The 17,474-nt window shown below is 38.9% G+C and overlaps 1 protein-coding gene and 2 pseudogenes across 2 annotated transcripts; 2 read left to right on the top strand and 1 right to left on the bottom strand.

Annotated features, from left to right (window-relative positions):
• Positions 1-931: 931 nt before the first annotated feature.
• Positions 932-4,862, top strand: LOC111324578 (chymotrypsin-C-like; annotated as a pseudogene). The gene is made up of 4 exons (XR_015991104.1): positions 932-947; positions 1,626-1,838; positions 2,286-2,651; positions 4,762-4,862. The product of XR_015991104.1 is annotated as a chymotrypsin-C-like (transcript).
• Positions 4,863-6,648: 1,786 nt separating this feature from the next.
• Positions 6,649-9,147, bottom strand: LOC111341129 (chymotrypsinogen B-like; annotated as a pseudogene).
• A 3,751-nt stretch (positions 9,148-12,898) lies between these two features.
• On the top strand, positions 12,899-16,121 carry LOC111341138 (chymotrypsin-like protease CTRL-1). The gene is made up of 6 exons (XM_022948089.2): positions 12,899-13,056; positions 13,703-13,897; positions 14,348-14,554; positions 14,804-14,967; positions 15,650-15,810; positions 16,034-16,121. The coding sequence occupies exons 1-5, from the start codon at positions 12,987-12,989 to the stop codon at positions 15,806-15,808; spliced, it is 795 nt and encodes a 264-aa protein (XP_022803824.2). The 5' UTR covers positions 12,899-12,986; the 3' UTR covers positions 15,809-15,810; positions 16,034-16,121.
• Positions 16,122-17,474: the final 1,353 nt, after the last annotated feature.

The following is a 17,474-nucleotide window of genomic DNA, read 5'->3' as shown; positions in this document are numbered from 1 at the left end:
TTTATCTAGGATTTTGCATTTAAACGTAGTATGTCGGCAAAAAATGGAGTGCATTGGTAGGGAAATACAGGGTGACTGATTGCTCTCTGTCAACACTGCTGTTGTACTGAAAGTCGTTACAGCAATACACTCTTGGACGTATTTCAGGTTAATAAATAATCTCTACATCGCTTTTGCAGCCAAAAACCTATCAATATTGCCAGCGGATGAAACTTTGATTAGCACTAGTATGTCATCAGTCGAGGAATTTATCGAAAAAATTTCCATTTCATATCGTTTTTGTCAGCAATCAATAAAGCTGCAGTTTAAATGGATAATTGCAGAACACTTGTTTCTTAAAAGGGCCATTTCATAGAAAAATAAGTTGTGAATAAAAAAGATAACTGTTTCAAAATGACAATGGAAATTAAAAAGAGGCCGATGCCGTGCATCTGTCAGCTGAAAAAATGCCTTTCTTATAAAAGTAAAGGGTTCATGTCATCCCTCAGTTTCTGCTTTGGATAGAGTACCGCTATCATGATGTCGGTTTTCATCGCTTTCGTAGCCATTTGTATGCCCGCTCTTACTGAAGGTACGATAAATTTCATAGATTTTTCATTTTTCAATTCCCCATCCTTTTTATTTTTTATTGTAAGTTTACACATGCTAAAGCGAAGCATGATACAAAATTGATCTACGAAAGGCATTGTGTAACTAAGAGCGGCTTTTTTTGTCCGTACTCGCTGATGAGTAAATGTAAGAGTAATAGGTAACCATGTCAATATCTCTGTTTGAAGATGACAGGAAACATTTCCATTTTTCCGAAAAAAAAAAAAATTACAGAACAATGCAAATCATTTCTCTCTCGATCCACGAAACAAGTCCTAATCAGGTTATCTTGTCAATGACTAGTGACATCCTTAGCTCGGAGATAACTTTCATTTAGATCCACATGAATCTTAAGATAGGTATGTTGTGGTTTTGTTTGTTTGTTGGCTTCATAAAATGTAATCTACAAGTACTGATTAATTTCAGGGTGCGGTTCTCGTCCGCCTGGTGCCCGTGTGATTAACGGGGAAGATGCTGCGCCACGTTCATAGCCCTAGCAGATTTCTCTCAGAGTTAATGGACGACACATCTGCGGAGGGTCTCTGATCAAGTGCTACTGGGTTGTTACTGCTGGCCATTGCGTAGAAAGGAACCTAGATCCCCGAGGGTACACAGTGGTCGTTGGCAAGTGTGCATGTCGAATGATAAATTATCACTGCTAGGCCTCTTGAAATGCGAAAATAGCACTCATTATCAATTGCGGAAAAAATTTACTCGATTCCTTGAATCTTTCACTCGTATAAAGCAAATTTGTCATTCACACTCCTGAGGGACCAGCCACTATCTGTCGCCTGTGGGAGGGGGGAGGTCCTAGAATTCTGATTGTGACACGATAACATGAACCTGATCCCCCCTCAAGGCTCTGTAGTATTCTTTCGACTCCCCTCTGACAGTGAACTCTCTATAGTCCCCCTTATACTCAGCTAGCGACGACTGTTCCCCAGCCTCTCCCCCTGAAAACCATGTGATCACCCCAAAATCCTTCCCGCCCCCCTGCCAAGGGTAGCGATTAGTCACTAATATATTTCACTGTGTAGGGGCCCACATCAGAACCTGGACCACAGCTGTTCAACAAACATTCAATTTGAAAAAGCTTTTCAAACACGAAGGATTCTCGATGAGCCATCTAAAGAAAGACATTGCCCTGCTACAACTGGATGGCGAAGTTACACTCAGCGATAAAGTCAACTTGGTTTGTTTGCCAACTAAAGGAAGTAGAATTCTTGCTGTAACTGAGTGTTTTATCACTGGTAAGCTTGCTTTCCGGCTATAAACGTCTTTTTCTGTGGTATAAGTATTTGTCATCTTCATAGTTGTTAATTTAATATATTCATCGATGAGAGAATATTCCTCGTTTTCTACTATGCAGAGAGGCAGACTCTGACCTCTTAGTTCAAGTCAAAACGTTTCACAGGAATTCTGTTTTCATGACGATACCATAGCACCTTGGATTTCTGAAAATTCCAAATGTTTGAACATTTTTGGGAGAAGGGGTCGGGGGCAATCCTAAAAAATATCCATATGTTGTGAAACATCGATAGGCCGGTAAAGCTCAGAAAGAGTCAAATTCTAATCAGACGCTAATTAAATAGAACTTAGTCGGAAAAAGATGATTTTGGCATGATTTTCAAAATTTTAAAAATTCAGCCAACACTTGATGGCTGGTTTCTTCAAGACCGTATTATCTTTATTACCAGGATGAAGTAGGATCATTGGAGGTGGCCCAGCCGCAAACGCCCTGCAGCAAGCAAAACTTCCTGTTGTAGATCACAATACGTGCAACAGAACAAACGGTCAACTCGCTCCAGTCGAGGAATCAAGTATGCTCGGTGCAGGTAGTGGACAAGCAAACCAGGCAGATTGTTGCCAAGGAGATAGTGGAAGTCCGTTTGTTTGTAAAGAAAATGACGCATGGGTTTTACGAGACGCAGTCAGCTGGGGAAATGAAATGTGCAAGACTGATTTCTACAATGTGTTTGCCCGTGTCAGCAGTTTCACTGACCGACTCAATCAGAAAATGTGTAGAAGTGGGAGTAGTGGTGGCAATACCGGCAGAGGAGGTGGTAAGAATATCTGCTTCTACTGCTTTTACTACGAAAATATTTCTTTTAAAATTTACTGCTCCTCTTTTTTTAGTGTAATAGAAAAATCCGAGCCCCAGATGGGACTTGAACCCACGACCCTCCGTGATCTAGTCGGATGCGTGATCTAGTCGTGATCTAGTCAAGATGCGGATTCGCATCTTGATATGCCTTAATGTGACAGCGTGATGCTGTTAGTGAGTTTCACAGGTGCTTACCAATACTTGGCTGTGTAGCCGCGCGATGCGGTTCCAGTCGAGGCCCACAAATTGGCCCTTGCTCACCATAGAGTCTCCAGTAGCTCAGTGGTCAGAGCATCCGACTAGATCACGGAGGGTCGTGGGTTCAAGTCCCATCTGGGGCTCGGATTTTTCTAGTACACTAAAGATTGTTTCATCTTTACATCCTCTTTTTTTAAGAAGTTTTTTACGTAGTTTATGATGATTTTCTGTTTTTCCTCCCATTTAGACCAATAATTTTCAATGCTAACGCTTATCATCATCATTATTATTATTATTATTGGCAGTAAAAACTTCTGGATGCCCAGATATCCTAAACAATGATTGGGCGGCAAGCCGTAAGCAATCAATGCAACGACCAAAGTCCTTACAATTAAAATTCCTATAGCAATTCCTAATTATGAAACCCTAGTTATGAAAGTCCTAAACTTAATTGCTATTTAACAAAATCCTCAATCTGAATACTAAAAGATCTGCAACATCACTATGATAACGCTTAAATGTGATAAAACCTCTAATATCCCTTATCTCAAAATCTTAAAGCGCCTGGCAATATTGAGTGAACTTGGGATGACTGACTTCTGTATCTGCAGATTATTATGGTTATTACTATTATTATTATTATTATTATTATTACTATTATTATTATTATTATTATTATTATTATTTTTATTATTATTTCCAAAGCTAGCGCTATCCTCAGGCTCAGACATGCGCACAGCAGTCTGAAGTGACCTTTAAAAACCGGAATGATATGCAATGCTTATGAGGCCTAATCAAACGCTTAAGCAGTTACCGCTGATTGTTTGGGTTATGTTGTTGCCCAACGTGTGAAATGCAAGCTGCTGGAATGTGTCAATTTTTCTTTCATCTAGTTTTGTTTTGTTTTTGCCAGTTCTTTTTGCTCAAGAATTGTTGTTTTACTTTGTTATTTTGGTTTTGGTTTGCTTATTTTTTAAGGGAAAGTGTTGTATGTTTTTTTACATCTAAGCGATTCAAACTAATTGTTGAGTCCATCATCCTAACGGTTAAGTTCATGCCCATTCAAAGGAAAAAAAAAACAGTACGAATTTTAATCCTATATTTTCAGCATGTTGAGATGGCCACAAGAATTGTCCGTATCTAAAACAGTACTGTAGTACTTATCCGTACATCAAGTAACTATGTAAAAAGTCTTGCGGAATATGTAAGTTAATCAATATATGTACTTTACAAGAATGGGTGTAAAGGCAATAGTTTGATATTCAGATAACTCAGTGACCACTGAAATTATCAAATTATGATTCAAACCGCGACTTTGGATCAAATAATCGTTACTTTCCTCAAATAATTGAATAAAAATAGGGAAAAAAAACAGAAAAACGTGTAAAAAAGATGGTGAAACCCCAGGAATCACTTTTGATAAAAAGAAAAAAAAACTCCGAACCATCATCCCCTTACCTCTTTTCATATGTTTTCTCTCTATTTCGATATATGTTGTAATATTTCGTAACTAAGTGACTTAATAACCTTCTTGAGAACACCAATCGTGAAAAAAAAAAAGAGGTGGGGGTAAGGAAGTTCTTCACAAAACTTTTTGGCTACCATCACTTAACTCGAACAGCATTCGATGAACTCCATGAGACGGACTTAAAATCTAACCAAGGTTGTTGCAATTGCTGTCACATTTCTACGCCACGTGCAGATTGCAATTGTGTATGACACGATTCTCTTATCTACTGTCGATGACCAACGTCAAACGCTAAATAAACAAAGCAATGAAGTCCGTCCCTCGTTACTGGGTAGTTCACAACTGTACAAGACGTTCACCCATGCACATCTGACTTCGATATGATTTTATTGTTTGTCTTCAGGTGGTGCTGGTTGTATCGGGCGTGCTTATAAGGATAGCAGCAAGTACTGCCTAATATTTGCTGCGCAATGCTCAACTAACACTTACGTAAGACCGAGCTGAAATGCAAGAAGACATGTCGATTGTGCTGAGCATATGAAATCGGGTCACAGGTTAGTTAGTACTGCGGAGAGTCGTTTACTTGGCCCTCGAAAGAACAAAATAACTAACGACCAAACTTCTATTCAAAATAAGTCGGATGAACCCCTTTTTTGCTGTGTTTCAAATTTTTAAAACTACTTCTCACCAAAGGGTAGTATGTCACAAGGAGAGAAAAATTGTGGGTTATTCATTCTTTCTATACAGTTGGGGGACAGCTTACTTTATCCAAGATGGCGGACTACCTGTAGAAAAAGTATGGGGTTCCCATATTTTATACGCTGTTGGGAGTCACGTGAATTTATCCAAGATGGCAAATTTTCACTAGGTTATCATTAATCAGCCTGTTAAATTCTGTGTTTTATGTTTTAACGACTTTACCGGGTGTGACTAGACCCGAAGGTGTTAGTGCGAACGGAACACAAGGTCCATTCGAGGCACCACCCCTCCTCCCTAATTCACCCTGGATAGACACTGCACAAAGATAGACCACAACACCGGGCACTACGTGCCCTACTCTTTTCGAGGAGTGTGTGGGTTCTTTAACGTTCCACGATTTTAAATCATATATAAGGGCTTGTGAGACGGGACCTCCATTTATCGTCCCTATCCGAGAAGACTACAAAGTCTAACCGTTTGCAGATAATATTACAAATGCAGCACTTTCTACTCAGTTTCAGCCTTTACAAACTAGATTTCAAGCAAAAAACTGTTGTAAAGTGCGATCGAATTTATCTTATTATTTCAATACGGTATCTCCTATTTGATTAGGTATCCAAAAGTGGAGAGCTGTTTCGACATAAGGCCTCGTCTGGAGGAGCGAAAAATACAAGTATCTGACTCTGAACAGACAACCACTTTGCTTCGTGACACGATAAGGAAGGATTTGTTTACAACTGATATTCGTTATCATCTCCTTGCTTTGCAGGTTTCAGGACTCGATAAAAAAGTGCTATTGTGGGGTTGAAAAAATATGCAATGTGATTTCATGGTCGATTCATTATCAGTTTTGGTGTATCAATTGTGAAAATAAAGTTTGTCTTGAGGGAACTTTTATTTCTCAATTTTTATTTTATTTCTTCAGCAAACGGAACTACATAACATTTAAATCTGTGGAACTTTGAGCTCTTTACGTGAAACCAGAAAACATTCGCCGTTAACTTTAACATTGTCAAACCTTCGCTAAATTGTATAGCCCAGAAAGGTGGCGGCACTACTTTCTATTTCCCACTCCCATCCTACCCACTCCTTCTACCCGTTGAGATGTGCACGTTTATGTCAGCGTCTGTTTTGTAACACAACCATTTGGCCAGTTAGGATTTCAGAGAAGTTTCAGACCTCTGAAAAAGACGGCTTCTGAGGCGAAATACAAGTTAAATTAATAGAGTCTTTAACGGCCTTCGAAGAGTTGCACTCAACTTTACCGTCATTTGCCTTGTCTTGCAAATTGAATTCGTTGACACCTTTGCTGGAGGTGGAGCCGTAGCCTACTGAGAGGATACCTTGTGCTGGACCAACACTCAAGGTCTTAAAATAATTGAAAAGAATTTGCTACCTTTCTATAACATCAAGAAATGGTTAGATATTCTAGTCTTCTCGGATAGGGACGAATAAATGGAGGTCCCGTCTCCTGCAGGGTTGAGGTAGGAGACGTAAATTTCCCACACACGAGATTACTGTGAGATGGACGTCCTCCCCTGGGGTGGGATGGGTGGGAGGCAGGACTAGCACGAATGGTTCGTATGTTCCTTTATAGTCCTTCCCCACTGAAAATAATGTAGTGAAAATGGAGTAAATTAAGTTAAATTATTTTCAGGTTGTTTAGTAATCATTTCCTCAGTAAGGAAAGCGGTTTTAGTTTCCAAATCACGGCTTAAACCTCTTTTCCTAACATTTTGAAGTATTACCATTGGCTCCAAAATTTTGTTACACGTGTACAGGAAGATAGTTTGAGGATGCCAGGTAATGTACCATTGGAGTTTTGACTTCATCTTTTACGCGCTATCTGCAATACAGATAAAAAGTCGTCGTGAGCTTCAACAGGAATGAACTTTTTTTTCGTTATCGAGGCAATCTTCGAATTATACTTGTTGTCTATAGCCCTTGAAGCAATACTAGGAATTCCCGATAAAGTGAGGCGTCTTGATGTCGGACAAGTCAATTTGACAGCGAATGATAATTCAGTAACTAAAGCTTTATGCCAGTGATTTTTAACTTCTTAATTCAAATGTAACATTCGCTAAAGTATGTTAAACTTACAACTGAAACACTAATTTTCAAACCTGTTGCACATTCTATGTCCCCAACTCACTGCACCGCGAAGCACCCATTTACTATTATCTTTACAGAGAGATGGACCACCGCTGTCTTCTTGGCAACCACCAGGCTGATTTTTCTTTCCGCTTCCGGCACAAAGCATGCTTGTTTTGTCAACGGGGAGAATGCGGCCGTTCCTTTTTACAGAGAGATGGACCACCGCTGTCTCCTTGGCAACCACCAGGCTGATTTTTCTTTCCGCTTCCGGCACAAAGCATGCTTGTTTTGTCAACGGGGAGAATGCGGCCGTTCCTTTTCTGGCATCGGGCGTGTGTTACGATAGGTAGCATTCCTTTCTGAAAGATGTTAGCAGCAGATCTTCCCCAGCCTGTTGAAAAGCTAAAAAGATCGTAAAGCCTTTCGGTCTAGGGCGTGGGCGTACCCGGAGTATGGAAATTCTGAGTGATTCAAGTTGAATTCAAACATGGTAGGGGCCTTCCCACCTTTCAAGTTTTTGCTTTAAGTGCATTGCTTTATAACATGAAAGGGACTGTGCTTGTGGTTAAGTTGAAAGAGAGAGGAAATACCTTTTTATTGAGGTCAGGTCATTACCCTTGCTGTCGTATTAATTTCAGTTCATAACTGTTTATCTCTTACTAATAAAAGCTAATTGCTTTATTTCGCCCTGTGCTTGATCTGCAAAAATATCGCCCCCCTTTCAACCAAATGATATCAGCTGCAAAACTAGGACCAATCCTGACTTGGTCGTTCACGTTTTTTCCGCAATGGACAGGCAACACGAATTGGTTCCGCGTGCACATTTCGTTTGTTTTGATCTACTGTTGTGATTTGGACAAGAAACTCAATAAAATACTCATTGATAGGAGCAATACCTCCTTCGTTTATTAACTTATATATTTACCGGTGATATAACACTTTGATCCCACTACTGCGCTGCTTCCCTTCGGTGGGAGACAAACCAAGTTCACCTTGTCGCTCATCATTGCGGGTTGCTCCAACTCCAAAAGAGCGAGGTCATTTTTCAAATGACGCATACTGAATCCACTATGTGGGATGACCTTCTTTATCTTGTGTGATTTTTGGACAGAGGTCACACCTAACCTTTTATGTGCTCCTGAAACGCAATTAGATTGTGAGAGTCCGCTTCATTCCAAGTTTGATATTACCTCTTTCTAAAATGTGAGTGTTGAATTGACTCTTAAACTTGAAGCTGTATGCGGCAGATATTTGTTATTACTTTATTGACATGGCTTGCCATCAGAGATGTCGCTTTAAAAAAGTATTTTAAAATATTTAATGTTTAACAATTAAATGTGATAGTTGCTTTTAACATTCTGCTGATCTACAAACTGTCAACAATACAGAAGGCAAACATTATGGCATACTTTACTCGCCGACAACAACCGTATATCAACTTGGCCTGTGATCTCGGCCAACACAATGCGCAGCAGATATCACCCAGTTGCGTTTAATAAGGGAGCCCCCGCATATGTGAAATGTTCCACGGACCCTAAGGGATATCTGCCATTGCCATGAATGGGGAGCTGCGCCGTTGCCACCCAGCACACGGGCTCCTGAGATCCGAGTTCCACAACCTTAAGATATGAAAACAAAAAAGCAAACGAACCAATTAATAACTGTGCATTAATAATTTAAACCGGAAAATGAAGAAAGAGAAAAGAGTAATCACAGCTGCAAAGAGAGAAAATTAGATAATTGAATAGAATTAGGCTAGTTTTGAAATAAGGTATTAAGAAAACCATACCTTCAACAAAGGAAGCCGATCAAAGAGCTGAAGCAAAAGCCAATAATGCCAACATCGTTGTAAAGTGGGTTGTTCCACAAATGACTTTGTTAGAGATGCCGCTGTATTTTGTAGAGAAATTTCGTGTTCAGCTGACAGAGGTAGAGCATTCGCTGCATTAGCAACATGTGACTTGTCTAGACATCTTTTCAACCTTGCTTGCACCATGTGAATAAGAACTTTCCATCTTCCATTGTTATAGGTGGTTTGCACGTTACGTCATTGCCGCCATGTTGGTGGACGTAAACAGTAGATATCTCATTAGCTTCTTTTGTTCGTCCACCAGCATTTTTTCCTTTCACCATTGTTACCTGTGTATCTAGAGATTGGTTGCAAACCACCTATTGGTGTCCACAAGTACATGTTAAATTGCATTCCCGCGTTAGGCGACTAAGGTTTAAAAGCCACAGTTCAAGCGCATAAGTTTCTCTTTACTTTAAAAGGCAGGAAAGAAAGCAGAGAGGTCAATGAAGTCAGTTTTTCAACACATGAGCTTTCAAGTGCAAAATTGAAAATGTCGTTTCACGTAAGAATCAGTGTATCATTTTTTGGATGTGTAGGTTTAGATATCTGACAAAAATAGCGTCTTCTACAAATTTCTGTGCGCCAAAAAACCGTTTTTTTTTTCTATCTAACGTCTCTCCTTTGTATTTGGTGTTAGTTTGGCTTTATCACCTCAGCAGCTGTCTGTTAGATTTGTTTCTTATAGGGTCGTGTTAGCGATAGTAATCAAGTTAAATAACCTTTGTGTGCCGATGGAGACTTTTGAGATGTAATTGGACCGTGATGTTTCACCTGCTTGCCCTTTCAACCTCAAGATCCGATGAAACTCTCTTCTCTTTAGATGCCAATTTATTTAAACTAAATAAATTTTATTTGATTGGCAACTCTTAATATTGTTGTCATGAGTCTGAATAAAGGATTTCTTTTAATTTAACCGTGGTGTGAAATGTCACACCTGTCACGTGATCCACTATCAACCAATGGACTGTAAGCTTAGCCCAGAGAGCCACATGGCATAGATGCTGTAGATTTCATTTAGTCATTCTTGCTTGGATTTTCATAACCAAAATCCAAAATTTTGGCTATGAAAATCCAAGCAAGAATGACTTTGCATTTGTGGGGATAAAGTGCTCTTGTGTCACACTTTGGCCCCCATAGACTCGTTTTCTAGAGGCACTACTCCCTCATTTTAATACTGCTTGGACTTAGGTTTTCTCAGGAGGACTACTACCTCCTCTCTACCCAGCAGCACATTCATGTGGGGCATGCCGGGAAGCTCTACCTCTGCCTGCTGAGGAGCCGTCACTACCTCTGAGGAGCTATTACCTCTTTCGCATGACTGACTCTGGGCTTTAGTTTTTAGCTAGTTTATGCATGTCATATATCATGATCCAGCAGTATTTATATTGGGGCTAAAAGTGATCATTCATTTAAAATCACTGAGCTCTTTGTTACCCACTTCCCTGTTGTTTGTTTTTTCACTTACTACTTGTGTTTCATGCACCTAAGAGGAAGTCAATTAATTTTTATTTATAGTTCCTTCTATCATTTCTCTGCGAAAATTTGTACATGTATCAATTTTCTTCGGAGAAATTCCTTTCCGGCTTTTCCTAAGTCTTAAATGGTAAAATAAATGAGCTCACAAATACAAAATTGAAATTTTTTATGCCAAACACTAATCATCATAACAATTTTCACATATCTTAAGCCAGATATCTAAAAAAAAATGTAATAGCAATCTGTATTTCTGACTTAACTTCGTTCCTCATCCAACTCGAGTCTGTTTAGTTTTTTTGTGTAGAATCTTCTACAGTGTTCTTTAATAACACAAAAGGATTTTGATTTATGGAGGCAATCGGAGATGTATTAACACCAAGATCAATTGCCTCACGTTACATGTCTCTCCACTATATTTGGTGTTACTTTGCTTTAAAACCTGACCAGCTGTCTGGAATAAATTGCTTTGTTCCAATTGCTGTTCTCAATGGTTCAGCGGCTATTCTCAAGCTAAATAACCTTTTGTCCCGATGGAGACTGTAGAAATGTAAATGGTAGTGATGTTTTGCCCGCTTACCCTTTAACCCTCAAGTTTTTATACAACTCTCCTCATCTTCTGTAATAAATTTCTTATTATTTCATTCTTGAGAATTCTGTGTCAAATCATATAATGTTCTTTAGTTTGTATTTATCTTTCCTATCACCAGTTCTCTACTATTCGGCCTTTCCTTAAGGTAAAAATTGACCTTAAAATTCCATAATTCCAGAAAGTCGTAATGTGCAATGTTGCTGTCTTTGCTCGTTAAATTTACGACTCTAAACATTTAGTTAGACAGATTATTTTAAAAATCTTAGTGACCAAAAAAAAGCAAACAAACAAACAAACCGACGGTGGCACATTTATATTTGAAATTTTCTTTGAAAACTGTACGTGGAGAACAAAAATCAGCGCTGTAAAAAATTCAAGATACTACAAATTTATCATATATATTTCTCTCCTAATTTTCTTCCACTTTCTTACATTCTAAATGAGAGAGATTGACCTTTTATCTTCGTCATATACCGACTGTGTTCGTGGGCAGAGCTTTTGCGGGAAATAGTTATTCATGCCGATAGCCTCGCTTACTGAGGTTACATCACTGTGATAGTGATTGTTCAAGTTTTTACTTAAGAGCTCAACACTCATATACCAGAACTACCGTGATCCAAAAAGTTGGACGAATTATTTTATACGGTCATTTCTCGTACTAGTCGTCACGATATCACTGAATTACTGAGTTTTTTAAGACGTAGTGAATTTTTTCGCTCGTTGACAATTTCTCTTCCTGATTGTGTTATTGAAGAGATCTATATCAAATTATGTTTCTTTTCATCTCTTCAAAACAACGGTTTGTCTTCCAGATCGATTAAATCGTAGGTAGACTACATATTTTACAATGACATATATTTTAGCTAGCTATCTCTTTAATTCGCCGCAAGAAAATGTTCTGGTCAATCAAAGGCTTGTTAAAAGAACTGATCCGTCTTTTCTTTTCTGCGTTTGCTATTGCTGTTACTTCGCAAGCCCCTTCTAAGTTTGTCATGCAAATCGCTCCCTTACATCACTGGAGCGTTGCTAGACCAGCTCGAACAATATATTTGCGAAGGAAATGCATTTGCCGGCCAGTTCCAAAGGACTAGATAATTCAGATTAGCCAATAGTAAGCGCGCTCAAAAAAGGGTCTCGATGTTGTTAACTGTTAGCCGTAAAATGGCAAAATAATGTAGAGCCGGCACGCGTATGACTAATTGTAACCGTTAGTAAAAATTAGTCGTAAAATTTTTTCCTGCTAATCATAATAGAAATAAATTAAACTTTAGCCAAAAAGTGGCCAAGATTTTAACTGATAGCTGTAAAAGCCATTACTTCCATTGATACCCTCATGGTAAACTTCATATTGAGACCTGCCACGACTCTCTTAGTCAAATCTGCTTAAAAAATCCATGAAATGTTGAGCGGATGCAGTGATATTTGTTCGAGAAAATTTGGCTCTGAATTGACTAGTTTAATTTGCAGTGCAAGTGGCCTCTTTGAAAGCAAACAGTGATTTAGAGAAAAAAGAAAAGGTTGATTTGATTTTTTTTGTTTTAATATAATGAGCTTTTCAAACAAAAATATCATGATACAGATTGTAGAGCATTTGTGCGAGGCTCCAGCAATAATATCGCGTCCGCAGCTTTGTTTTTTTTAGTCGAGGATGGAGTAAGATAGATGTCACACGTTATTACACGACGTCTGCAATAGGCTGCATAGCGTCAATCAAAAACTGGCATTTTTTAATTTTACGCCATGCTTCTGGTTTAAACAGCCCTGTTCAAGGAGTATATTAGTTGTGGAAATATACACAGTTCTCACGAGAAAGTTGCAATGTATAAGCAGCTACACAGATGTTGCAAAACGATTTTGAGTAAAACCACAAGATTCTCCGCAGCAAAAGCAGCATATCGACTACGCTTCGACCGTCAACATGATATCCCTTAAGACGTATATGCTATTGGCTGTAACTTCTGTTCTTCTCGAACCTTCTTTTGGCCAAAGTAAGGGGCTACTTTAGCTTTCTTTAGTTAATCTTCCTACGAAGCACTAGCTCTTTTAGTGTCGTTGCCAAAAATTTCAGCTGAAGAAAATCTCTGGAAAAAAAAAACTTGAACTCCAAAGTTGCTCAAGTATAGGTACCAACTCTTAGATTTCAGGATATGTGCATTTAGAAGCACTGAACATGGAGCTTCTCTCAGCTAGATGGAATTTAGTACATACTAAAACAGTGGATAGCGTTGAAGGCGCGCTCTGATTTGCTAGTCAAACTCCGAATATCCTTTGCTATTTACCTCCGAGCAACTCGGGAAAAAATGGCGTCCCGGTTAACATCCGTGACAAGCGAAGAAATCACTCAAATCAATTTTTGGTGGTGCATATTATCTCACTGTTTCAGTATATACTAAAACAACTATTCCCCTCAGTGTCGGTGGTTAGTGGTGGATGTTTACCTCGCCGCTTCGCGGCTCGGTAAATATCCACCACTAACCACCTCCACTTCGGTGAATAGTTGTTAACTGTCATTTACTTCGTAGGTCACTATTTTACTTCCAAGGCAGTGACGGTTAGTTGTGGAAGTTTGTCGATAGTTTCAGTTACAGGGGTTATTTTCTTTGTTATATTTCTCATAACATTCCCTACTGTTAGGTTGCGGAGTGCGCATGGCATCTAGAGTGGTGAATGGACAGAATGCTCAGCGCCACGCTTGGCCTTGGCAGATCTCTCTACGGCACCGGGGTGGGCACATTTGCGGGGGATCAATCATAAGTAACTGGTGGATTCTGACTGCCTCTCACTGTGTCGAAAAGGATCGGAGCCCCTGGGGATACTCTGTTGTCGTAGGTAATTCAATCACTAAAATTAGCCATGAGCTAGTTATACTTAAATAACTTTTGAACTTGTCACAAATAGTACACAAAATACATCGCATTTTTACTAATCAGTAGCAAGAAGTAGCTAAAATTTGATTTTTAAGGGAGTTATTAATGCGTTCCCTTTGATAGCTCTAACGTCAGTTTGAGTCGAACACAAAAAGTTCCTATAATTTACAGGAACTAATGAAAAATTAAATTAAGTCTAGTTATTTCGAGCTGAAAACTAAAACACCTTGGAAGTCATTATTTGGTTTTCTATAAAACAATTTTAGAGTGAACTGTTCGCTGCCTTTAACTGTAGTCTGTGCTGAAGTTGATTTGAAAATTTTCTGCTTTGACAATCCTTTTAACCTGTCTGTAGAAGATATCCTTCTTTTTTCCATGGTTTTTAACAGATTTCATTTCATTTTGTTTGCAGGACTGCATGCCCAAAGGGAGCGGCCTCGTCAAGACCAAATATTTGGATTACGTCGAGTGATTATGCATGAGAGATATGGACAGTTGAATTTCGATGTGGCTCTTCTGCAGCTAAACAGGCCAATTCAGATGGGTTACATGGCAAAACCAGTTTGTCTGCCACAACAAAATAGTAGAGCTCCGGCTGGGTCGCGGTGTTACATTACAGGTACACTGACGCTGTAACCTGAACAATTGTATGACAAGTTTTCTCTTTTCTTTGAACCTAGCATCGTCTATAAACTTGAATAACTGAGTTCATTTTTGGTCTCTTTTTTTTTTTTTTTTTTTTGCCGTTCTTATAAGATTGGGACAAACGCTGTGTAACTTGTATCGCTGCCATTTGTTTTCATGCCTACACTGGCTTGTTAGATCAACCGAATTGATGAGCTTTTTTGTCTTTCGTTGAAAAAATAAGGATGGGGGCGAACAGTTGGAGGTGGATATGGAGCTAACATTCTTCAACAAGCAATGCTGCCAGTCGCTGATGACAGAAGGTGTGCTTCTGTTAACGGAAGACTCGGTCGTGTTTACAGTGATACCATGATCTGTGCCGGAGGACAGGGACGCGGAGGATGTCAGGTTACCACACAGAAACAGTTCTAACCAAGCGATAGATCGCATTATTTTAATATTTACTTACTGTATTGATCAGGTGGAAATGGCCGGATGGGCCCCATTTTTTTGGGAAATATTCAACTGGAGGTTATGACGTGTGCGCCGAGTGCAGGGAAGAAATCTCAACTTGTTCATCTGTTCATGTTGTCCTTCAGCAACATTGTTGAAATATATACAAATTAATCAAATGAAGCCTTACGCTGCTGTAAAAAGTAAAATTTTTCACAAATCCGAGCTTTCGCCGATCAAGAACATCATCACCGTTGATCGGCGTTGATCGGCATCATCGCCGTTGATCGGCGAAAGCTCGGATTTGTGAAACATTTTACTTTTTACAGCAGTGTAAGGCCTCATTAGATTAATTTGTATATATCTCAACTTATTAGTTGAAAGCGAGTTATTCTTTCGAATGCGCATGCCCAAATAGCAGCGAAGGAGGCTAACAAGTGCATGATGTGATTCCTCTTCGCAGTTTATTTTGTGTTTGTTCGTTTGTTTCTAATTGTTGTTCTGTGGGACCATAGCTGTGTTCTAGTTTTATTATAATTATTATTTTTTAAATTTCTTCATATATTTGCTCTCATTTTGTTCCTTTAAATATATATATATGTATATATTTTCAATAATTTTTTCCCAAAATCTGTAGGGAGACAGCGGTGGACCGTTTGTTTGCAACGAGGGCGGGCGATGGGTTCTCCGCGGAGCAGTAAGTTGGGGTCACGAACATTGCAGGACCGACTACTTTACTGTATTCGCCCGAGTCAGTACCTTTACCAACTGGATAAGGCAGAGGACTGGTTTATGATGGTAAGAGAACGAAGTGAAATATCTACCTGGCCTGAATAGATGTAATTTCGAACGAACTATGATGCTGAGAACTCCCAGAACTCTGCGCACCACTAGATCTCTCGCCCAATAAGTAACAGTTGAAACATAGAAGTCTTTCAGGCAACTCTTTTTCTTTAAGAGTCATATAAATAAGTTTCCGTGACAAATGACACTAATTTCATATTTATTTTGTCTCCTTTAGTTATGAACTGAAGAGGCCGAGGGTATCAGAGCAAGTAATTGTTAGTGAAAACAGGAAAGAAGAATAAAGTTTTAACCCTTTAACCTCAGTGTGCAAGTTCTCCATGCTTTTCCTTGGATACTTACAAGAAAAAATTGTCTAACAATCCAGAGACTCTTGAGTTCGCGATCATTTCCTTTATTCTCATGAAATTAATACGCATGTGCCTGGGATGTATTTGTTTTCTTTTCAGCCAGTCTCTTCCTAACGCGAAAAGAGAGCCTGGATGAGAAAAACTTATCACTGGCAATTAGATCCACCGTAAATGATGATAACATTTGGTTTTAAATTTTACCTTGGCATCTCATTGTCAAAGGTCTGAACCAGGCCCAAAGGAGTAGCGACAAAGACTAGTCCTCTGAGATGTGAGAAATGTCTTCTGTTCGGACTCTGAAAGAGGGGGTGGAATCCTTGGGTTTAGCTGTAGTTAACTAAAAAAAAAAAAAAAAATCTTGACTGATCAAGCCTCTTAGACAAGAAATGACTAACAACTAGAAATTTTCTGACGCGCGCTCGAAATAATCCTGATCATTTTTTAACGGGTGACATTTCTGCTTTTCATGAAGATTGATGAACATCGATGATAGAAAACGTTGTCATCTAGTTTACCTTAACACCTTATGCTGACTATTTTAGTTTACCTCAACACCTTCTGCTGACTATTTTAGATCAATCGTTGCGTTAATATGGGTCAATACCGGAACTCCACCTCGTACTCCGAAAACAAAGCGCCAATGCCAAATATTAGTACCTTTTGAATCAAAATGAAAATTTATTTCAGTGTGTCCTCCATGTCATTCATATGTATACAACTGTTATTACAAGCATAATAACAGAACCCAATGTTTTAGAGACATTTGTGAAAGAAGGAGCCCGGTCTACAAGGTAAAGAATGTTAACTGGATCATTGTGATAAGTCGAGAAATAGCCTTCCCTTAAAAGTAAACTATGGAATTAACAGTTCTTAAATCAATAAAGAATTTCCATTGTAGGACTCTGTTATACCTCAGTAAGTGAAAAATTTTCCCTAAGACCTTTGGTATATGCGGGCGACACTGAGAAATATATGAGACTGCGGTACTTCCTAAGAGGGTTACAGTAACACCAGCCTGACTTGCAGTGAGCGGGAAGCCTTACAACGGCAACAGCCACTGGTGACAACTATTTGAGAATTAGTAGGAGAAGCAGACATATATTGTGGACGCCTTGCGATCAACTACTTCCATTTAACATCTTTACAAATTAGGCAAAATATTCATCGATGTTTCATTTATTTATTAAGTTCGCATGATACGGAGAAAATGAATATCTAACTAGGTGTAACATTTACTATTGATATATTGTTCATTTCAGTTTTAATCTCTGTTTAACATAATGTTCAAAAAGTTACAAAGTATTCATC

This window comes from Stylophora pistillata, chromosome 8 (genome assembly GCF_964205215.1).
Source record: "Stylophora pistillata chromosome 8, jaStyPist1.2, whole genome shotgun sequence".
Lineage (NCBI taxonomy): Eukaryota > Metazoa > Cnidaria > Anthozoa > Scleractinia > Pocilloporidae > Stylophora > Stylophora pistillata.
Note: the sequence above shows the minus strand (reverse complement) of the source record. Positions and strands in the feature narration are given on the sequence as shown.

What these genes read in the sequence shown, in the direction of transcription:
- LOC111341138 (XM_022948089.2), top strand. Translation starts at nt 12,987, where the DNA reads ATGATATCCCTTAAGACGTATATGCTATTGGCTGTAACTTCTGTTCTT. An exon ending in CGAACCTTCTTTTGGCCAAA is followed by an intron (nt 13,057 to 13,702) that starts GTAAGGGGCTAC and finishes CCCTACTGTTAG; the next exon opens with GTTGCGGAGTGCGCATGGCA. An exon ending in GTCGCGGTGTTACATTACAG is followed by an intron (nt 14,555 to 14,803) that starts GTACACTGACGC and finishes TGAAAAAATAAG; the next exon opens with GATGGGGGCGAACAGTTGGA.